The 24966-nt window shown below is 33.2% G+C and overlaps 1 protein-coding gene and 1 long non-coding RNA gene across 2 annotated transcripts; one reads left to right on the forward strand and one right to left on the reverse strand.

The window, feature by feature from the left end:
* Positions 1-12774: 12774 nt before the first annotated feature.
* Positions 12775-16638, reverse strand: LOC141670837 (dihydroflavonol 4-reductase-like). The gene is made up of 7 exons (XM_074476858.1): positions 16493-16638; positions 16210-16385; positions 15898-16101; positions 15507-15552; positions 13625-13738; positions 13276-13477; positions 12775-13175 (listed from the first exon to the last, which is right to left on the reverse strand). Exons 1-7 carry the CDS (start codon positions 16605-16607, stop codon positions 13028-13030), a joined length of 1005 nt encoding a protein of 334 aa, XP_074332959.1. The 5' UTR covers positions 16608-16638; the 3' UTR covers positions 12775-13027.
* Positions 16639-22951: 6313 nt separating this feature from the next.
* On the forward strand, positions 22952-24582 carry LOC141672159 (uncharacterized). Its single transcript, XR_012555369.1, has 2 exons — positions 22952-23229; positions 24137-24582. It is a non-coding gene; the product is annotated as an uncharacterized LOC141672159 (long non-coding RNA).
* Positions 24583-24966: the final 384 nt, after the last annotated feature.

Consider the following 24966-nt stretch of genomic DNA (forward strand, 5'->3'; position numbering starts at 1 on the left):
TGTGGTTCTCAAATCTGCAATTTGTTGCAGGGACTAAGGAGAAGTAGGACTCTTCAGGAAGAGGAGGTGATTCTACTGATGGGAAAAGGAGCAAGAGTTGCTGCTGAAGATGTAGAATCATTTCATTTACATATGCCTACGGGCAAGACTATTGTTTTTAAATAATTGTTATTTTGTTCCCTCGATTGTGAGGAATATTATTCCCATGTTAGACTTGGCTGGATTTTCATTTATTATTGAGAATAATAAATGTTCTATTCTTAGAGATAATATTCTTTATGGACGTGGTACTTTAAATAATGGTTTGTATAAATGTGACATAATTTACTTCAGATTGAACAAACTAATAAAAGAAAAGGGATGATGAAAATCTCACTTCATTGTGGCACTGCAGTCTCCATTTAGTAGACATGGAGAGAGGGCTGCAAATTTGCTAGGAATGGTACACACAGATGTATGTGGACCAATGTCTACGCAAGCCATGGGTGGATTTTCATACTTCATTACTTTCATGGATAATAGATCTAGATTCGGATATGTGTTTGATGAAACACAAGTCTGAAGCCTTTGAAAAGTTCAAAGAGTATAAGTATGAAGTGGAGAAACAAACCAAACATACTATTATAATTCTTCGATTAGATCGAGGTGGTGAATACTTGAATGGAGAGTTTCTGGATTATCTCAAAGTAAATGGTATAGTCTCCCAGTGGACGCCTCCAGATTGGTATCTGAAAGGAGAAATTGAACTTTGTTAGACATAGTTCGGTCCATGATGAGCTATGTAAATCTTCCAGTATTTCTATGGGGTTATGCATTGGAAACCTCAGCATATTTACTAGATAAGGTGCCTTCCAAATCTGTTCCTCAAACTCCGTATGAGATATGGAAAGAAAGGAAACCGAGTCTTAAACACGTTAAGATTTGGGGATGTCCAGCTTATGTCAAATAAGTTGACCCAGATAAGCTGGAATATCGATCTGTAAAATGTAGTTTTGTGGGATATCCTAAAGAGACTTTAGGGTATTATTTTTATACCGATCATCGGGTGTTTGTCTCCAGACATGCTACCTTCTTGGAAAAGGAGTTTATCCTTGAAGGAAACAGTGGGTGCAAAATTGAACTTGATGAAGTTCAAGAAGCACAAACTACTACGGATCGAGTGGAAACACCTGTTCTGACTGAACAGCCTTTTGTGGAACAGCCCATTCATAGAACAGGGAGAGTGTCTCGCCAACCTGAGATGTAATATGGCCTTGTCATTGAGAATGACAATGAGTTGTCGATCATTGATGATGATGACCCTGTGACCTATAGTGTGGCTATGAGTAGAGTTGACTCAGAGAAACGGCATAGTGCCATGAAATCTGGAATGAAATCTATGTATACGGGATACAAAAGAATGATTAGAACAGATGGCCAGGTACAGACCTATAAGGCCAGGCTTGTGGCAAAAGAATTCAAACAAAGGCAATGGATTGACTTTGATGAAGCCTTTTACCTGTAGCCCTGTTATAATCAGTTCGGATTTTGCTTGCGATTGCTGCTTACTACGACTATGAGATCTGGCAAATAGCCAGATGGTTTTCTTTCCAAGGGAAATGAAAACCTAGTGTGTAAGCTGCTGTGAACCATATGTGGTTTAAAGCAATCTTCTCGTAGATGGAACATCCGTTTTGATGAGACAATCAAAGAGTTTGATTTTATCAAAAACGTAGATGAACCATGCGTCTACAAAAGGGTTAGTGGGAGCGCGGTAACATTTCTTATATTGTATTGAAACAGAGTTGACACGCATAAAAAACATAGCAGACCCACTCACAAAGCTACTTTCTGAAAGTCACTTTGATCGTCATAAAGACAAGATGGGTATTAGATACCAGAGTGATTGGCTTTAGTACAAGTGGGAGATTGAAAGGAATATGTCCTAAGTCCAATCATGTATTAGGATTTAGGAATAACTTTTATGTAATCTGTTTTGATTTCATTGATATTAATAAAAGACTTGTTTTGTTTTTATTACGGGCTCTATCTATTTAAGTGTTTAAATAAGATATACCATAGTTTAGAGTAAAGCTTTTTATGGATTATGATGAGATCATAATAGTGAGACCTAAAAGATGATAACTCTAAACTTAAATAGTTCCTGGTCGTAGGATTACTAACTGGTAATTAATAATCCGCAGAGATCGGTACATACTATGCTTGCTTCATTATGAAGGATGTCTGTTCTCATAGACATTTGTGTGGTGACACTATAGCTAGTATGTAGGTGCTTATTATAGAATAAGTTCACTGAACATAACTCGCCCAGCTGAACAACTGATGGAGTTCACTCACGTGTCAGCAGTTGTTCATATAGTGATAGTTGTACAAGTATCCTTAGACTTGAGGTCATCATAGTCATCTTGTGTACACTGAACTATGCTTTGGTTTAGTTCTTAGTCTCCAGGGACAATTATTAGGGCTCTACTGGGTATAGGAATTTGTACACGAAGATAGTGTATGATTAATAAAGGATCTACCCCTTCCAGTGAAGGAAGCGAATGTTCAAGGCTGATCCACTTATGCTAGTTCAGGAATCTCTGGCCAGAGTGAATGAAATTAGAAAGGAGTTTCTAATTTGCATAGAACTAAGCATAGTAAATGGTAAGCAAGTGATTAAATTAGATAGGCTTGACATGAGATCCATTCCTTGTATTTAATCGGGACATTGTAGGGTAGAAGGAGTTTATTGTACGGTAACTATTCACTGAATAGGTTCTTGGTATTCTAAGCAGTGAATTCATATTATCCGGATAGTCGCGATATGCTGAAAAGTATCCCTCACGATGTAGAATAAATATGATTAATTAATTAATCATATTTAATAAATTAGAGAATTTACATAAATAATGATAAAATAGTTTTATTATTATTTATTTCTACTACCGGCTTAATATTGAACCTACAGGGTCACACCATAAAAAGAGAATGATTTAATGGTGGAGGAATTAATTAATAATGGCTAATAATTATTTATTTATGAAATAAATAAATAATTAATTGGCAAATTTAATAATTGATTAAATGAGATTTAATTGATTATAAATTAATTAAGAAAAGTTCTTAATATTATTAATTAAGAATTTAATTTTTGGAAATTAAATCTAGAGAGAGAATTATTTCTAAAGTGTTTAGAAAAAGGATTAATAATTAAAAGGTGTTTTAATTATTAATGAGAATAATAAATGGGATAATAATAATAATATTTATGGAAAAATTTCAGCTGAAAATTTTGCCTATAAATATACTATTATAAACCCTATTTTTATTTGAACCCTAAAATTTTAGAAAAACCTAATTCTCTCCACCTCCTCCTCCTCCTTAACGTCGTTTTCTTGGTGGATACCGGTGGAGTGCTTCACGTTTGAGGAGTAGCTGTTAAGGATCTCCGATCGTTGCTTTTGGATCGCATATTAAAGGTTAGTAATCGATCCCTATGTTTTTACCATGATTTATATGCTTTTATTTGGATTTTATATGTGTAAAAGTGCTTTACCATGCCTCCACTGCGATTAAAATCCAACATTGGTATCAGAGCTTAGGTTGTATGCATATAGATCTGTGGTAAAAATTTCAGAATTTTATGTGCTTGTATGTATTAATTATGATTTTTACAAGTTATATCATGGATTAATTTTGTCTGATGTGAAATCGTTTCTCAGAATAATTTTGAATGTTGATCTGGGTTCTACAAGTGTTGTAGATCGTCTGGGTATTTTTTTCATATTTTTATGATGTATAGATTTTTTATTATGAATTTTTGAAGTTGTGGCAATTAAATTCATAATTAAATAAATATATATATATATGAGTTGTAAGTATGTATATATATTTGTACATCTGCTGTGATGTTACTGCTGTTGTCTGTGTTGTTCTGCACGGAAAAAAGAAAATTGCGGGTCCTAGTTGCTACATTATTGTTAATAATCTTACAAGAACATACTCAGGTGTCATGTTTATTACCTTTTTCAACAACTTCCTGGGCATTCTGTAAACTCGACTCACCAACATCCTCTATCATTGGATCAGCTTCAAGATTCTGCATCTGACGTTCCCGCAGCACTATATAAGCGGCAGCTGATCCACTTTCAAAATTGTCACACTGTTTCAATAGTTTACTACAAGTTGGATTGATAAGTTTTCGAGCAGATGAACTATTTGCTTATGTGTTCGTAGTCGGGGCTGCAGTGGCTCGGGAACGAGTTCTGGGACCAGGTGGTAGTGTCTTTTTTTCCTTCACAGAATTAATTCTCTCTATATATATGCAACAAATGGAATGAAGTAAAAATTTAAGCATAATTAGTATAAATCAAAACAATGAGTAAACGGATTATAAATAGAAGAAAGTAAAAATTTAAGCATAATGAAGTGAAAAATTAGATATTAAATGGATTATAATCAAAATACTCCCCTTCTTGATTATTAAGAACAATTATGGAAAAAAATAAATTATATATAAGTACTTATGTCGACACTCACCACCTAGATGTGTTATTTCAAATAAATTGATAAAATTTAATTAAGTGAATTAAGTATATATTAAGTAAATTATGACCGAGACCAAAACAAGAAGACTAAATGAAGTATTAAATTGTTAATATTCAAAGAATTGACTTAATAAAGTCAATTAAGTTTCATTTTACCAGAAATTGCAGTATCACACTTAAATTAGTTAGGGTAGATGCGTATACCTTTGGCGAATCATCACTATCACTTTCTCTCTTATTTTCCAAGATATATTCATCAAAAACCTCATTGTCTTTCTCCTTCCCCTTGACATTCTGCACTGTAGGTGGTGTTGGATTAGTCCCATATTTACCTAAACCAAGTTCATTAAACTTTGCCCTGTTTTCTTGCACACGTTTCATTTTAAGTAGCTCATACTTATTCATGCCTTGCGACGGCTGTTCCGATAACTGCAACACATTGTAACAGTTAATACACAATTAATTATCCTTGTTTTTTATTTATACGTTACACCAAACTTGCATTCATGCTAGTTTAACTACATAGGGGCATAGGAAAATTAATTGCAAAATTAGTAAAAATGACTACCTGGACAGCAATGGCATTATTCCCTGTACTTTTGCCATTTATCTTGTCTCCCTGTAAACTCAACTTCCTTCTCGATGTTCCTTTTGGACTCACAGTTCCTTCTTCAAGTTCTGGAGTCTCCGCAACTGGCATATTACACTTTCGTGGTGATAAAATCCTCCTGGGCAGCTCAGGTGACTTCTGCTTGTTCTTCTTTCTTTGTTGTTCCTGTTGGAGCTGGTGTGAAGTCATAAATTTACGCTTCACTTGTTCCTTGGTTGACCCTGTGAAAGAAGATTGAACAGTCATGGTAAAACATATGGCGCTAGTGAAGATTTATTTAAGTGTGTGTTGATATACATGCGGGATTACTATAATTACCTTGAATTAGGTTCTTCCTCGGTCGTATAATTACCCATGACTGCATCTGAACTGAAGGCTCCACTTCTTTGTCAATAACAGTGTCAACATACAAATGAAGTTCATGATCCAGCTTAGTTTCATTTACAAGATCCAACAATTCTTTATCGTGTGTCATCAATTTCCAACCATCAGCAGCTTTGGTGTACACCCCTCCAATTTCTGTCAACTTCATGTAATCCTTGACATATTCCATAAGCACCCTATATGAGAATTCAGAAGTATCCAGTCTATTACCAATAAAGCTTTGTCCACCATAATAAGTAGTCTTTTTAAAAATTCCGTCATAGTGCAGATTTAAAGTCACACATTTTCTTCCATCCTACATAAAATGGAAATAAGATTAGCAGTTAATATTTAAACAGCTACGAGCACATTTAAACAGATGCAAATTTAATTAAAAAAAATAGAAATACATGAAAATGATATAAAAATTAGCACTTCTATGCAATATTCATGCAAACAGATGCGAGCATATTTAAACAAATGCAATATTTATAAATGAACACTTTAAATATTGATGCAACATTAAAAAACAGAAATACAAGAAAATAATATAAAAAACAGAGATATAAGAAAATTAAAACAGATGCAATCGATTCAAATTTTAGTAGTTAATATTTAAACCACAAACTTGATATATTCGGAGTACAATAACCAAACTAAGAAATACATGAATTTGTCTTAAGGATTATGTCTTGAACTGAAACAGATATTAAACATCTTGATTTTCAACTTCAGTTTGTGGAATAGGAATTTGTTCTTTAGGGACATCATCCCTAAACCAAATAAATTCACCATCTTGATTAATAATATCATTCTAATGGTTATGGTCATTCTGATCTTCAGTTTGAGTTTGGTCATCGGCGACGTTGCACCAGTCCCTTGGTAACTTTTTAATAACATAGTGCACCATATTTTTAGTCGGATCTTCGACATAAAAAATTTGTTGCACTTGTGAAGCCATCACGTAGGGATCTGATTTCCTACACAACTTTTTAAAATTCACTTTGGTGAAACCAAGTGAATCCTTCTCTTCTTGGTACCAACAACACTTGAAAAGAACCACTGGAAACGCTCCCCAATAGTCAACTTTAATAATTTCTACAACTGATCCAAAGTAATTAACGGCCCCGATGATTGGGTTTTCATCTTTAGCACTCGCAAAGTTAGTGGTTTCAGCGGTCAAAAATACGTCATTGTTTTGTGTAGTGCATTTCGAATCTCTGTTTTTTGTATGAAATAGAAATCAATTAACCACATAGCCACTAAATCTCCTAGCTTTTCGGTTAGGACCCAGTGCAAGCACACGCGGATCAGCTGAAATGTTGACCATTTTTTCCACCTCTTTCTTTAACCATTTCCAAAAAACTTCGGAGTGTGTTTGTTCTCTTCTGTATTTTTTTGAGTTGGCATCACCATCCACTAAAGTCTGATGGTTCATATGAAAAATAATGTTGAAACAATTTAAGAAGAAAGACAAAGTTCAAAATTTATAGTTTTCACTAAATGAAGTAGGGTCTAAAAACTTACTCGATCAATGTCTCAATTTCTTGATTGTCACAATTGAAAAGAATGTAGGTATGGCACGCTTTCCACTCCAAATCATTTAACTGAGTAACTTTTTCATCTTTATTTCTTCTTGTTCCTATATGATACTCCACATTTGCTATTTTTTGCTCCAAAATCAGTTGATTCAACACCCAAAAACCTTGAGCAGAATGTGACACACTCCTCAGCCAAGTAGCCTTCTACAATTGAACCTTCGGGTTTGGTCCTATTACGAACGTAATTTTTTAGCTTGCCAAGATAACGCTCAATAGGATACATACATCGCAGGTGCTCTAGTCCGCCGTACTCAATTTCTTTACAAGGATGAATGGGAAGATGCACCATGATATCAAAGAAGGCAGGGGGAAATAATCTCAAATTCACAAAGGATGTCGACAATTTCTTCTTGAAGCCTCTTAATATCATCCAAGTGAATGACCTTAGTCCATAGACCCCTAAGAAATGCGCTAAATCTGATTAATGGTTTTGCAACATCAGCTTTTAATGATTTCTTTACAGCAAATTGTAACAAGTGGTGGAGTATAAAATGCGCGTCGTGGCTCTTATACCCCGCTACCTGCCTCTCATCTGTGTGCACATACATACTGATATTGGAGGCACAACCGTAAGAAAGTTTCACATTCTTCAATACCTTGCAAAACAGTTCTTTCTACTTATTTATCATGTCAAAGATTGCGGCAGAAATTTCAAGCTTCTTCCCATCGGCAGATTTAACTGGATGAAGGGACTTTCGAATCCCCATTTCTTGTAAATCCAAACGGGCAGCTAAGTGATCTTTTGACTTCCCCCAATATTAAGTAAAGTACCTAATATTTTATCACAAATGTTTTTTTCGATATGCATAACATCGAGGTTATGTCAGAGTAGATTATGCTTCTAATACGTCAAATCAAAAAAATGTGACTTCTTCTTAAATGGGGTGTTATTTTCTCACTTTCTCTTCTTCTTAATCTTTTCCCCAAAATGGTTTTCAAACCCAACCAACAATTGATCAACATTTGTTCCCGTTAATGGTTGTGGACTCTGCCTCGTTTCAATCTAGCCATTAAATTATTTCTTATCAAACCTCCATTTATGCGAGGGATCAAGAAACCTTTTGTGATGCATATAACACATTTTTTTGCTATGTTACAGATATTCTGAACATGTCTCAAAATGACACACCGGACAGGCCAGCTTACCCTTTGTGCTCCAACCGGACATCATGACGTATCCTGGAAAGTCGCTTATGGTCCACAACACTGCTGCCCATAAATTAAAATTCTGATCAGTCATGGCATCATATATTTGGACACCAAAATCCCATAATTCTTTTAACTCAGAATGTAATGGCTACATATACACGTCGATACTGTTTGAAGGAGAATCTGGACCAGATATCAACGTCGAAAGAATTAAATTATCTTGTTTCATGCTAAGCCAAGGCGGGAGGTTGTAGTTTACTAGTATAATTGGCCATGTACTATGACTAGCTTTTGTACGAAAAGGACAGAATCCGTCAGCAGCTACGCCTAGTCTTATATTTCGTATTTCTGAAGAAAAATCGGGATAATTTGCATCCATTGTCTTCCAAGCTTCGGCGTCAGCCGAATGCCTCAATTTCCCATCTCTTCTTTGTTCTATTGCATGCCATGTCATGAGCTTTGAGTATTCTTTGCACATGAACAACCTATGCAACCTCGGTTTTAAATGGGAGTATCTCATCACATTTGCTGGAACCTTACTGATCAACTTGGTCGGATCATTAATAGCAGCTGAGCCTTTTTTTCCTGTAAAATCCACCTCGAAACCCCACAAGTATCACAAACTTGTTTATCTTCATTTCCGGCCCAGTATAACATGCAACTATTTGGACATGCATGTATTTTCTTATAATCAAGACCTAGGTCTTTGATTATGTTTTTCACAGCGTTGAAGGATAATGGCACATTGGCTTCTGGAAAGGCATCTTTTATTAATACTAATAAATCCCCGAATGCGGACTCGGTAATACCATGAACACACTTTAGGTGATAAAGTCTGATCATAAAACTAAGTCGAGAAAATTTTGTGCAGCCCGGATATAGCAGTTGCGTTCCCTCTTCGACAAAGCGATAAAACTTTCTAGCCTCCGGATTTGGTCCTTGTTCAACATTCTGAAACCTCCTGCCCGTACAATCAAAAATCGCTCCTAAATTATCTTCGAAACTGGTTCCCGTTTCACAACCCTTAAAATCAGTAGATTTTTTTACTTTGGCTTGTGAAATCTTACAAAACCATCGGACATGTAAGAAAGAAGGCCCTCTACAAATTAGATGATCGTAAATTACATTTTGACGATGCCACATACGATCATTACAATCTTTGCAGAGGCACTTCATTTCATCACCTTTGGAAAAAAGAGGAAATGCATTTTCCACAAACCATTGCATCCCCTTTTTACACTCTCTGCTGGATCTTGGAAGTCATATCCATTTATTCAGATCATTATCAGGTTCCATTTCTAAAACCTAGGCCCTTTCCAAGATTGCACCTATAAGGCCGAATCAATTAAATATATACATCATACCGATATTCATAGTAAAATAGCAATACAAACATAACAAAAAATTTATATATACAATATTTAACATTGTATTCCTCTTCTTCATGATACATGACATATATAAAAATATTATTAAATATTATTAAAATAGGAATATATAAACATTATTAAAATAAACTTATACCACTATATATCCCTAATCATTTACACTACATTTTCAATTTAATTCAATAAATACCATCACTGGTTAAAATATAAGTTTTAAGGTTAGAATTGTTATTTAATTTTCTGATTTAGTTAGCAATATAATTCTCTACACAAAATATATATAATTAAGTATGGCTATTGCTCGTAATAAAAAACAGAATAGTAGACCAGGGCCATTAGATGACCTGTTCTATCTCAAATCGTACAAAATATAAATAATCGAATTTAGTCTATTTCAAATCGTACAACACACCTATAAGGGTAGACCAGGGTCATTAGATGATCTGGTCTATCTCAAATCGTACAAAAGACATATAATCGAATTAGTACAAAATATAAAATATATATGTTCTGGTTTAATATACGTAATAACCTAAGCCATGAATAAACATATTTCCACAACTTATAACTCTCATTATTACTAATCAGTTCACAAAAAGCGTGAGATAGTGTGGAACTAGCAAAAGGATGTATAAACATAATAACTTTCTCACATCAAAATAAGAAGCACATTTTGCAATGTTCTAATTTACCTCATCAGTAGGAGGAATATCAAACTGAACATAGTTATTTGAACTGACATCGAATCGCATTACATTAACATTTTTGACACTTTCATCGAACAATCAAAAAATACCAAAACATACTAAATATCAACTTAACAACAAATAAAAAAATAAATCAAGTAAACATATAAATCAATTATGACAAGAAAAACAAACAATACACACATGCATACGACTAAAGACCCAAGTGAATATCAAAACCCAAGTATAAGTACATACCTTACTGAAAGCTTTAACTCCCGACTCTAAATGAGGAAAAGCCCCAATTGGAAAGCCCTAATCGACTGAAATTTCACAATGAAAAAAAGACATTAGTACGGGGAAGTAAATATGTTTAAATTGGAGCAATTTAACAATGAATTATGTTAACAATTATCGGTTAATCGGAGCAAAAACAGAATAGCCCCAATTTTAAGACCTGCAAAAAAATGAAGAAATTAGTGCGGGCCTTTAAATTAGAGCAAAATAATGTGGGTATTCAAATACCAGATCCAAGAGACTCCAATTTCTTCTTCAAGAGACGAAGAAATTTTGTGTGTTAGTTTAGATCGAATAAATTTCAGAGAGAGAGAGTGTGAGTGCAGGAGTGAGTGACGGTTTTGTGTTAGTTTTTTGTCTAAGTCCCGACAATATGTAGTTTGGGGGGAAACTGCCGCTTTTTTTCACCAAAATATTCAGCAATTTTTAATTTTTAATTTTTTTTAAAAAAAACTTTTAATAATTAAATTATTATTTATTAAATAATAAACCACCAAAATTACTTTTTTATTTATTTACAACAAATTTCGTAATTTGTAGGTAATTTGATGTTACATTCCCGATTAATTAATAATTCAGAACATAGTTTTACTACTACTTTTGTAGTAATATTTCCATTTTAAAATTTTTAAAAATTAAAAAGTATCTAATTTAACACCAGGTGTTAGTGTTACATGTTGTGCAACACCAGCATTTCATTGTAACTGTAGATTTATAGCTATTGTAACACTGCAAGCGAGGTGTTACAATAAACCAAAAATCTCATAGCTAATATAACGCTCCTTGTAACACTTGTATTACAGTAACTCACTTATGGCGTAGTGGCTTACAGGGGGCATCTGATGACATTATATTTATAGCCTCCCTACGGTCTTGACCGTAGGCAATATAACAACCCCGTAGCTTTCCTACCTACCCCTCCCCTAGTGCCATGAAACACATTATATAATAAAGGACCTACGTCTACTATAAATAAAGTGTGCTTTCGGGATCCGTAAGCCCAAGGGTATGCAAACTACCAAAAGATAAGTATTAATCGTAAGTTACGTAACTTACGTCTTCATAGGCATCTGACCCTACAACTCAACCTTATCTTCCACAACTTTACACGTGTCATTCAACAGGGTATCAAGTCATACCCCTCCTTTCTCTCTACCTTCCACCTATCAAAATAGCATGTAACAGTCACCTCTACTAAACTAGGGGACAGCTGGCTAATAATAGGAGATAAAAAGAAAAATCAAAGAAAAAAGATAGACCAAACACAATAAGACGACTAAAAAATATACACTCCCAACGGACCACAAACCCAGAAACCATAAACACACTATCACTGATGATCATATATATCATTGCCCTGTTTTAGATGGGTGTGATCTATCATTTAAGCATACTCGACCATGAATCAGCCATTTGTAACTCTTCCAGTGGTGAATTCTCCGTAGTCTGTATCAAACCCTGTTTTGGACAGGCTGCTCGGAACAAATTTAACATGGAAGAGAGAGAGGTGACTTACCATTGTAATTCAACAGCCTGGGGAAGAGATGCAAATACCAGATATATGATCAATCGGCCCTACCACATAAATATTTGTAACTTCCCTCCAGTCCGCCTATTTCAGAGGGAATCACAGCTTTGGTCACACATAAAATTTAATCTACTATGGAAGAAAGAGTAGTAACGATCGGTTAAATGTCAAGTTAATATTCCTGTTAGACCAATGTTAATATGTGTATTTCTGTGATAACTTGCAGGAGTGAAATCGCTAGATAAATGGTTTGCAAGTACTATAATGGAGAATAGGGTCAACCGAGTGGAGAGTGTTAAGTAAGCAGTCGCTCTAAAACCTGGATCGTTTAATTAACGGAGAGCACAAGTCAGTGGTCAACATTCTCTATAGAAATGTATCCTAGTTCTGAAGTGGAATTACAAAGACAATATTTATCTACTTGCACATCCAACTCTCATGCAAATTTTATCACTCAGTCGCCGAATTCTCATTCCAGCTTTACATTAAAATTATTTTCCAAAAATTTTTATAAACTACTCGAAACATTGTAGTATTTTAAGGGAAATCTCTCTTTTCTTAACGACAAGAAACCGACAAGTCCAATTTAATGGAAGCTCAGAAAAATAAGCTTTTTTGAGCTATCCAATGAGCTGGTGCACTAGAGTTTATTATAAACAACTGCGAACAGAGACATAGGAGAATACAAATTATCATTAAAAAGTTTTACAAGGCTAAAATGCCAATTAACCAAACAATAAATGGTAATCCTGAATGAAATGCGGCATAGTACGTACGTACAAGGACTAGATCTTTAACCACGAACGACAAACTTATCATTCACTCGATCGAGTCCACTTTTTTATTCATTATTATCACCCACAAGATATCTTTTGATCATAGCAAGCCCTTTTCTATGCACGATTCAATAGTTTCTGCGCACAGGTCACCGGCATCTTTGTGGTAGTGGGTAAACTTAAACCCGAGGTCCACCAGCTTCCTCGATGAACAAGGGACGGCAAAAGTCTGGTCTAAGACCCCGAATCTGTTCAGAATCAGAATACAAGTTCTTTCATAAATTGCTTATTATGATAGTAAATGATTAATACAGGACACAATTGTAAAATAGAACATCAAGTACTTACTTGGTTGGGATATCTGTGCCTGGGTACTTGAGGCCAAGGGAATGTGCAATATCAAAGATGTTAAAACTCTGAGAGGAGCAAATGTATCTTCCCTTGGCTAGCGGATGCTCATATAGATAAATGTGAGCATTACAAACATCATCCACGTGTACAGCAGTTATTCCATTCAAGCCCTTCAGAGAAGCCATGGTTGCTTCGTCTTCTATAATAAAATCAAGTGTATCGAAGTATTAGGTACAGACACTTACAGATGAACACAAACATGAATAATCATCTACACACTCATTCACAATGCCTGTGTTTATTATCTCAGAGATTAAAGAACTGAAGGCAGACATTAGTTACTTACTTGCATACAAGGAAGTTGCGGCGTCAATACTAAAACTTGTGACAGGAGTAATAGAATGCCCAACGACAAGAGCAGGATGAACGGTGACCATATCAATCCCAGTTTCTTCGGCATATTTCTGTTGGAATAATCTTAAATTTAGTTATTAATTATTTGTTTATTTAATTATTAGATATTTAGCAATAGATTAATTATTAGAGAAAAATATTAATTTAGAATTGTTTAGTAGTGGGGTAGTGGAGTAGTGGAGTTATGGAGTAAATTATGGACATGTAATTTACCCATTAATTAGTAGTGGTTAGTTTTAGTAATAGTTAGTTTTAATATGTTTGTAAAGCCTATATAATGGCTAGTTTACCTTGAGTTTTAGAAGAAGAATAAAAGTAAGTAAAAATAGCATTACAAGTTCTCTGCAAAATGTAGGTGTCTTTTTCTTCTCTAAGTTTTTCCAACATTGGTATCAGAGCCATATGATTCGGGGCTTATAAAACTCTTATAAAAATACACATATACATATATATATTATCCTTAATATTTTACATGGCATCAAACAATTTCTCCGTCTCTATTCCATTATTCAAAGGAGATCATTATAATTCATGGGCTATCAAAATGAAATCATATTTGAAAGCTATGAGTTTGTGGGAAGCAATCGAGAGTGATGTTGAGCCAACCCTTCTTCCACAAAATCCAACAGTAGCCCAAATCAAAAAACGTGATGAAGAAGTGGCTAGAGAAGTAAAGGCACTTTCATGTCTACATTCGGCTGTGTCGGAAGAGATCTTTACAACTATTATGAGTTGTGATACTCCTAAAGAAGCATGGACAAAAATTAAGGAAGAATTTGAAGGCAATCAACAAACCAAACTGATGCAAATTCTGAACCTCAAGAGAGAGTTTGAGATGATGAGAATGAAAAATAATGAAGGCGTCAAGGAATATGGGAGTAGGTTGATGTTCATTGTTAACCAAATCAAACTACTTGGTGGAGATTTCTCAAGTCAAAGAGTAGTGGACAAACTTTTAGTGACTCTTCCTGAGAGGTATGAAACTAAAATTTCCTCACTTGAAGATACTAAAGATCTTTCGAAATTAACTGTTTCAGAATTGATCAATTCACTTCACGCCGTGGACCAAAGGAGATCAATGAGGGAGGAAGAAATTGGAGGAAAAAATGAGGGACTGCTATTAGCTAAAGCTTCATCCTCAAAAGGCACAGGTAACAAAGTTCAATGCAACCATTGTCATAAGATGGGACATGAAGAAAAAGACTGCTGGTACAAAGGAAAGCCACAATGCTACAAATGTAAAAAATATGGGCATCTGGCAAAGAATTGTAGATTTCAGAATGATGAAGAAAGGATGGCACAATTGATCGAGGGAGAACCACTCCTTTAGAGTTGTGGAGAGAAAGTGCTCCAAAGTGTTTTTGGAGAGAAAGTGCTCCAAAGTGTTTTTGATGAGATAGTGCATCAAAATTGATGGTGGTGAGAAGTGCATCACAAGCGAAGAGAAAGTGCTTCGTAAATTTAAGATTATGGGGTGAATGTTGGAATAATCTTAAATTTAGTTATTAATTATTTGTTTATTTAATTATTAGATATTTAGCAATAGATTAATTATTAGAGAAAAATATTAATTTAGAATTGTTTAGTAGTGGGGTAGTGGAGTAGTGGAGTTATGGAGTAAATTATGGACATGTAATTTACCCATTAATTAGTAGTGGTTAGTTTTAGTAATAGTTAGTTTTAATATGTTTGTAAAGCCTATATAATGGCTAGTTTACCTTGAGTTTTAGAAGAAGAATAAAAGTAAGTAAAAATAGCAGTACAAGTTCTCTGCAAAATGTAGGTGTCTTTTTCTTCTCTAAGTTTTTCCAACAATTTCCACCCAGCCTTTTCAGCACTGGTTTTCGCTATAGCATACATCTGCATTTCGGGTGTTCACAAAGCTTTAGAAATATGTAATTGCTGTTCGGGTGTTTCCGTGAAGGTCGATTCTATTAGAGAGTGAATTTCCCACAGCAATATGGAGGGTATTAATCTAAATGCATAATTCTTACATGAGTGTGATTTATATTTAGTTTGAGCAAGACTAGTTCCAAAATCCGTTTACTGGGTCATATGTTTGGCTAAAACTAGTAACTATTAATGATATCATTTTAGTTCAAAACCGATATATAGTAACAAGTATATAACGGTTCTCGACGTGTGGAAACTAAATAACGGACACTTGAGATATACAACCAAAAAGACAAAGGAAAGGTAGGTCACCCATCCAAACATCTTGCGATCATAGCAGAAGCCAACATCAGACCAGTTATCTTCTGTGTACTCGTGGACTAGTATGGGTTGAGGCTGCATAGCAATGGTGTACACAGATGCGGTGTAGATGAACCTCTTGACAGTTTTGGCCTTGGAGCAGGACCTCATTATGCTCAGTATTCCATTCACTGTTGTTGAATTCACCTCTTCCATCTGTCCATATATAGATGTTTAGTCAATCAATAAAAAAAACGACGGGCAATGTAGTTATATAAAGTCACAACTTGACAGAATTGAGATGTTTAGATAGTGAAACTATACGCTAGCATTGTCTTCCAGAAGTAACAGTTCCATGGGGGTGGCAACATGGAAGACAGCTTCACAACCTTGAATTGCATCATCATAACTGCCTTCCTCTGTTAGATCTGCCTTCCACAAGCTCAAGTTTGTACATGCATTCTCCAGCTCTAATAAATGCTTCACCTTCTTCTCATTTCCTGCATGCTCGACCCATAAATTATATATAACATGTCATTATTTATCTAACATACTATACATATTGAGACATGCATAATTGATGAAACATATATATATATAAATATACCAGGATCCCGGACAGTAGCTCTAACATGGTATCCTCTTTCCAGAAGCCTCTTCACAAGCCAGGAGCCAATGTACCCTGCCGCTCCCGTTACACAAACCGGCATCTTCCCCTCCATAATGACGATACGTATATATGTTACGTTGATGTAAAATATACTTATGCTGCCACTAGTAGCTAGTACCGACTCTATATATATGGCAACTCATGTATCAGTACTTCTAATAAAAAAAAAGTTAGTGGTGGCGATTCGGATAACCGGTTCGGTTTCGGATCGGATCTATTTTCGGATTATGATATATTTGAATACCATTCGGATCGGATCGGATGTGATTCGGATCAGATCGGATGTGATTCGGATAAAATTCGAATTAAGATCAGACAAAATTTTGTTCGGATTAAATTCGGGTCGGATTAAATTCGGTTCGGATATTTTCGGATCATAAATTATTTATTTTTTCAATTTTTGAGATATAAAAAATATCTTTTTTATTTAATTTAGTATTTTTAAAATAATATAATGTACTTTTACAAAAAAACCTGATTAAATAAGTATGTTATCATAAATATAAAATTGTTTAAAGTATAAATTTTGCTTATTTCGGGTCATATCCGGTTCAGGTAATATATTATTCGGTTCCAAATTATAATCGGATCTTGTATTTCAGATCATTTTCAGTTCGGGTATTTTTCGGATCGATTTAAATCGGTTTTCGGATAATTATCGGATTATATGATTTGGATCTCGAATCGAATCCCGGTTTCATGAATTTCGGTTCGATTTTTTGGATCCAGACTCATTTTGCAAGGTCTAGTTATACACAAAATTGGATATAAAAAAAATTATGAAATAATGTTATTCTAATCAATATCTGCCAAATGTGATTTTGTCAAAAAAATTATATACAATTTTGCGAATTTAGTATTTTTCATAAAAAAACGGAGTCAATCAATATAGCATGTTGTAATAATCGTATAAATTATATTAAGACTAATGTTAGGGGCACAAAAAATGGTATAAAAAAATATTATAAAATAATGTATCATGACTTATCTGACAATATAAAATAATATTATTGGTGATTTTAATGTAAATACAATAAATTCATTTTTTTTAGTCAATAAATATCTGACACCTCATATTTTATACTCCCTCCGTCCCGTTAAACGTTTACCCTTTTGACTTTTTGTATTGTTCATAGTAAGCGATTGGCTACTAAATTACGTCTAATCTATAATATCAAACATAATCATTAGTGATTTTATTGAATTCGTATTTATGAGTACTTTAATACAATGAAGTTTTTATATTTAATATTAATACGAAATTCAAGATATTAACAATCAAAAGTGTGCATTGACAAATGTGTTTAATACAAATAAAAAAAAATTTAGGAACGGAGGGAGTAGCATTTTTGGAAATTAATTTGTTACCCCTGACACCTTTCACTATATAAAGCATAGTCAACTGGGTCAGTATAGACCAGTGTTCCAGAAATCGCTAGACGTGTCAGGGCGTTGAGGGTACCTTCGAGAGATTAATCGGCAAGTCGGAGATTAATCGAACCGATTAATCGGAACATTAATCGGAAGGATATAAATATTATTTTTAATTTTTATAATTATATAATGATCAACATGTTAAATATTTGTTTAAAAAAATAAATGAGAATGGTATTAAACAATATCTACACATTTGACATGCGTTATGTACTATTTTTTGAGTTTACAGTATTAACTATAATTTAATTCACACTTTTAAATTAATTATAATATGTTATTTTTATATTTTAAGTGAGAAAATAAATATATTACATTACTTTTTATTTTTTACCAATACTTTATATTATAAATTAACATGATATTGTGTAAAATTATGAAATTAATGATTTAAAATTATAAAACGTAAAAAATATATTTTTTAAATTATTTTCCGCCTAGATCGCTTAGAACCGATTTTTGACCGCCTAACCCGCCTAATCCCGATTTTGACCCGATTTTTTAAAAAAACGCCTAAATCACCACCTAGGTTCGAGTCGGGGCGTTTAACCACCGCCTAGCGCCTAGGCGCCACCTAGACGGCCACCTATACCGATTTTTAGAACACTGCCATAGACTACTCTCTCCCTTTCTCCGGTTCATTTTAGAATGTACACTCAAATTATACATCCGAACATAGTACAATTTTCAACCTATATTTCATTTTAATCGTCCTCAACTTTTTTACACACATCCCGAGGGCCAAGATATACGTCCCAAAATATATTAATCGCATAGTAAAAATTATTATTTTAAATATATGATCAAAGTACTTGAAAATTATATATGAAAAGTCAAATGATAATTAAAATAAACGATTTTTCTGTTGTGTGCCCATGGGCATATACTAAGCACATACTTCTATAAATTTAGCTTGTTTTGATTGGTCAATACTTCTTAATGATGATGGACCCCCCTCATTTATAACAAATACACAAATCAAGCCCGCAAGGGTTGGCTCGGCTGTTTAAAGAGGGGATAATTATCCTCTTGGTCACATGTTCGAATCCCACGGGAGAAGAATTAATGATTATGTCTCATGAGTCAGAGTCTGTCGCTTAAATGCGGTTTACCTTGGTTCACTTGGTTCACGTGGTTTGCAGGCTATTGCGTGAGTGTGTAGGGTTTACCCAGTGCGCACCCGAAGTGTAGCGGCAGTGAGTTACCTACGATAAAAAAATACACCAATCAAAACACTCCAAACTGTAAGTTTTAGTATTTAGCATGTGTCCTTGAGCACACACTAAACAAATCCTTAAAATAAAACCGAGGGATTATAAATATTAAGTTTATTTACTTATATCTACTACTTTCTTTACTACTAATTTTATACAAAAAATATTAATTTATTCTACTATTTGATCCATTTTTTTTACTTTTTTACTAAACTACATTTTTACCTACATTCCTTGTCACCCTCGTTCAACGGGAAAGAGTTTTGAAGTGAAAAAAAGAAAGATAAAATGGACAGAGAGAAAGAACTGCAGCTCTTTGTCCGTTTATGCAAGTGACCACAGAAGTATGGGTCTTAAAATTTCTTTATCATAATTGAACATGTTTTTGAAAATCATACATCCTTTTGTCATTGTTGTAATAACTCTGATTGTGGCTAACAAAGATATGCTCTTTCCTTCCCAATTTATAAGTCTTAGACTTTTTACGGTCAAATTAACTCAAATTTGATCGAAAATTTCATATAATATAATATCAAAAATACTTATAAAATTTATATCATTAGAAAGTATGTTTAATCTACTTTTATATGTATATTTTAGTTTTTCAAAATAAGGAAAAAATGAGTTTTTATTTACAGTCAAAGTTAAGTCAATTTGACCATTAAAAATCAGATAAATTGTGACGGAGGGAGTATTAGTTAATGAGTTTTTTTAAAAAAAAAGATAATTTTTAGTTTCTAAATTATAAATTATGTTCTAAAAGTCAACAATTTTACCGGTTAATTACTCGATCAATTGTTAAAAGTTAAGGTAATGATTTAATTTTGGACTTCGATTAATTAATTCAAATTTTTCTTAAACATATATATTAGGCTTCATACATTAAATATTGTTATATATTTTAAATATATCCTACCGCTAATTATTATAATTAGTTATCGATTATCTGATTGATTATTACAAAATATCTTTACCGACTAATCCAATTTCAGTATTTTAGAATACTGATATTTTTAAGATGAAATTTAATCACCCCCGATCCATACAAAAAATTTCTGGCAAGCAAATGCTGCATTATGTTAACGTACGGTCCTACTTTGGTAGAATAGGTCCAGAAGGGTAATAATGTCAGTGTAACAATGCTAACGTGATTAAACAGTTGTACGTGAAACTCGGGGTGATGACCTATCGTTTAGTGTAATTTATCGTTTGGGTTTGTTGATGAAGCTTGGGAACCGTTGATCTTGAAACTTGACTTGAGTAAGTTGATCTTCAGTTCACTAGTCGGTCCCTGCACTTGACTATTCACTCCACTCCACTCCACTCCACTCCAGGTGGGGACTCCCCATATCATCTCTTTGCTGTCCGTCAATATCTACCATATATGGAAAAATAAAAGTAATTACATTCAAAAAATGCCACAATTGCCTACCTTTAGCATGTAGTGATCGAAATACCGATACATGGGAGCTGGATCTGGGAGTGAGCATTTCCCGGTTCGGAACCGAGAACCGAACTGAACCGATCAATATATTACAGTTTCGGTTCGGTTCTTAACTAATACGGGTCCGGTTCGGTTCTTATTTTTCTAGAAATTTCGGTTCTTGATTTGGTTCGGTTCTTAACATACTAGAACCACAAGAACCGAACAGAACCGTATATAAATGAATAAATACAAATATATATATATATATATGTATATATATTACATGTTATATTTTCTTATTTATATTACTTTAATAAATTTTAAGAAAACTATGATTTTTATTGTATTACTCGTTTCTTTAAATAGTTATGGAGCTTTGAATATTTTTATAAATATTATTCTTCATAAACATTAGAAAGTAATCAAATTCAAAATGATTCACCACTAATAAAAATCTTCTTTTACTAAATTACCCTCAATAAATAATAAAAACTAGTCAAAATTTAAAAAATTAGAATATAAAATAATATAAAAAGTAAATATATATGCAATAAAATATAAATTCGGTTATTTCGGTTAAGAATCGAACCGAACCGAACCGAAATTTACGGTTCGGTTCGGTTCTGACCCGTTGCTCACCCCTAGCTGTATCCCTTTTAACCTACACAGATGGGTGTAGTTTTTCCCTTTGATTACCTTCATTTGTTGATTATTTTCATTTATTTAAGAAAATCGCTAGGTTTGTCGATAAAAATATGTATAAAATAACATGATAATATGAGGTATCATGTTATTAATATTCTTGTGGGCCACTTAAAATTTTAATAATTTTTTTAATGATGATTATTTTACTTCTTTTAATTTGTTTCATTTTTTTTTATAAAATTTATAAATCTTAAATATTAGTATATAAATTGGTAATTATGGATAATTATATAAAATGTTGATATATAAATTAGATAAACTTCAGTTCCGTGTTTTTTAAATATATTTTGAATACTCTATTAGATTCAAAGATTTAAAGTAAATTGATGAAAATATTTTGAACTTCTTTATCTTTATAGTTTTGTAAGTGTTTCTAAAATGTAAACATCAACAATACTCCATGTATATATTAACATTTAGAAATAACAATATTAATAAAGTTTAATACCATGGTTATATATATATAATCTCGTTAAGAAAATCTAACATTCTTCACAAGCAACTCCAGTGCCTTAAATTTTCTAATTTCTTATTTATGTTATAATCGTCACATTTACTACAGACATATCAATCATCATCGGTAATTTGATCAAGAAGTAAAGGTACCATCGAATCTAGGCTTCAAAATCAACAACAAAAAACATCTTTTTCATGCACCACATTGGTAGAAAAGAATGCATGAGTTATTGATCGGTGGTTGACGACCATCAATATACAAAGCGAGTTAAAGAGCATTAACATTAGATATGAGATTGATGGTCACATTGTACTTACATTGATGACGAGAAAAAGAAATTTACTAAGTTGTTTACATGGTGCCTATGGTTGCCTCATACGGTTACAGAGTATTGAAACTCGTGACCGAAATGATCACTTGTTTGTCCAGTTTTAGTGATTCAGAATTCTACATGCTTCGACGAACATTTTTTTGAGCTATTTTGGACAGGGGATTACCGGGGATCGAGGTAAGTCCATAGGAAATCATGTGCACTTTATTTATTGCGCACTAAGCCGAGGGTTTTCACGAAACACTGCAATGACGTATCTGTTATATTTCACCATGAATTTGCCATAGAATATGTCACTATAACTATAAAATTTTCACCCTGCTACAACACACTAACATCCGGAGTTATAAGACTATGTTGGTATAGCTCACTTACGTGTTACGCAAGTAACACAAAAGACTATATTGCCATAGATTATGAATATTTTTTTTTTCAAATTTAACGAAATTAGATTTTTTTCCCTTTAAAAATAATTGACTCGAATAAAATAAAATATTGATTTGTCTTCGAAAGTAAATATGACAAATGAGTGATTTATATTAATTTATTTAATATATGATTCTTACTCTAATTTGAAAATTTAGTAAATAATTTAATAAAACTAATAAATTTTGATTGGAATCATCAAACCATTTATTTATTTTAAACTAAAAGCATGTAATAGCTTTGAGTTTTTACAAATTATTTATATTAATTATAAAATTTATGATGTTTGCAATTTAGAAAATATTACAATTGCACACATTATAAATATTATAAAATTTAAATAAAATAAATGATATATCATCGAATTGGGCCGAGCTTGTAAAATTTGGGGGCGGGGGCGGGGGCGGGGGCGCCTAAAATTTGGACAGCGGAAAATGAAATTTTCGGACAAAGAGGGGAAATGGATTAAAGACTTGTTTCTCTCTTTCTCCGTTTCTCCCGGTCTCTCTCTCAAAACATCACGCTCGAGCTTTATTAGGGTTGAAACGCTGTTCACCAAACACAATTAAGCAATGGATTCGGGTCGGATTCAAGATTCTGAGTTCAATTTGTGTTGGAGTAGAGGATTTGGGTTCAAGCACCTCTTCCGTTTTTCAGTTTAGTTTTAGTTCAATTTTTGAGGTATAACCTCTCTTCCCCCTTCTACTAGAAGTTTGAATGTTTGTCTTCTTGCATCAACTTTCATTAATGCTCAGAAAAATGTCACCCTGTCTCTTTACAGTTTCTTTGTTAACTTCTTTATTTTCCCTTCTAAATTATATCAACTAAAATTTTGATTTCTCTATTTTTTAAGCAGTTATCTTCTTTTGATAGAGTGGTAATTGATGCTAATTTGTGATTATATATGATATATGGAAGTTGATTTAGAGTTTTTTTTTTATCCTCTTTTGTTATTTTAAATTCTGTTATTTAAAAGATTTTTTAAAAATGTTGTAAAATTATATTATAGTTGATGTCTTCTACTGTAATATAGACTCCATTTGCTATTTTGATTATTTATTTTAAGAATGCTCAAACATGTGAAAGATTTGCACTCACTAATGTTGAGTTTTAGTATAACTTTATTGAAAAACCTTTTCTCACTAATTTGAAATTTTACTATAATATACTGATGGATCAACTTGGTGATCTGAGAAGTATTGTTAATGCTAGCTAGGGGCAATTGATTGCAGTTTGTGAAAGATGGTTATAAGATCACATGTGGTTAATTTGGCTTTTGTAAACAATTCTTCTGTAAAAGCACTAACATGGAATCGAAAATTTTGCTCTGATTATATGTTTTATGAATGATACTAGGATGCGAAACTCAAAAGAAATTAAGAATAATTTGTCAAATGTTGTAACAAGCAATTGCAAGTCAACTTGATATAACTGGTTTGAGTTTTTTTAAACTTTTGGACCTTGTTGATTTGAGATGAAGTGTATATTGGGTGTTCTTTAACTCATTATCTATGAATTTCAGTTTCTAATTCTTGGTTTAAGGGTCTTTTTAGTCTTTCGTAACAGTGCTTATTTTATAAACTTTCAGGGATGAAAGATACGTGCTACGCTTCTCATGGAACTTAATCGTGCTGAGGATGTCGTGATAGAAAGAGGGATTGCAATAGAAAGAGGGATTGCAGAAGAGGCAGGGAAAGCAGCATCCCGGCAGGGTACGAGAACGTAAGTGTCAAGTTTCTCTTTAAATGCCACCCAACCATGCATTGTCTTGATTTGTGTAGGATGTATAATGCACATGATTCCCGTTTCTAATTCTTTTTCTCATCAGACCACTTGGAAATATCAAATGCGCATGTAGAAAAGTGACAACCTCTGTCTTTTTATGTACTTGGTATATGGCGTAATTCAGCTGGTGACACTCTATCATCTGCTCAGTTATTCGATGTTATAGTCAGTGGATGCATTCCTGTTATTATAAGTGGCACTTTTACGTATTCCGAATATTTAATGCCATATCTTAATTTGTTTGTTTCAGTTTTAGGTTTCATTAAGATTAAATAAACTCTTAATTGTATTATATCCGAGTGCAGTTCACCTATAGACTTTTAAACAGTGGCACATGCTTTAGTGCTCTACTGGTATATTAAAATATTAATCTAAGCCATTGTTTTCTTTTAATTAACTATACCTTTTTCTCCTCCAATATCTTGATTGAGAGTGTGGCATAACACATCACTATCATTGTCATGTTTGGCGAGATGAAAGTTTAAGTTTTAAGGTAAGTAACCCGTTTGGCTTCTTGTTAGTGTAAACATTCTTGTTTTCTGATTTTTTATAAATCACAACCACTCGCTTTGAGGTTTCTATGAATTGATTTTAACATGAAAAAGTTTATTTTATATGTTTCCTTCCAGCTAT

The sequence above is a fragment of the Apium graveolens genome, chromosome 7 (assembly GCF_009905375.1).
Source record: "Apium graveolens cultivar Ventura chromosome 7, ASM990537v1, whole genome shotgun sequence".
Taxonomy (NCBI): Eukaryota; Viridiplantae; Streptophyta; class Magnoliopsida; order Apiales; family Apiaceae; genus Apium; species Apium graveolens.

Bases quoted from the DNA above. Each gene is read 5' to 3' on its own strand.
- LOC141670837 (XM_074476858.1), bottom strand. From the start codon at position 16,607: ATGGAGGGGAAGATGCCGGTTTGTGTAACGGGAGCGGCAGGGTACATT. The intron at 16,102-16,209 runs GTATAGTTTCAC...ATATATGGACAG, and splicing joins TTCTGGAAGACAATGCTAGC to ATGGAAGAGGTGAATTCAAC. The intron at 15,553-15,897 runs GTGACCTACCTT...CCCGAAATGCAG, and splicing joins ATCGCAAGATGTTTGGATGG to ATGTATGCTATAGCGAAAAC.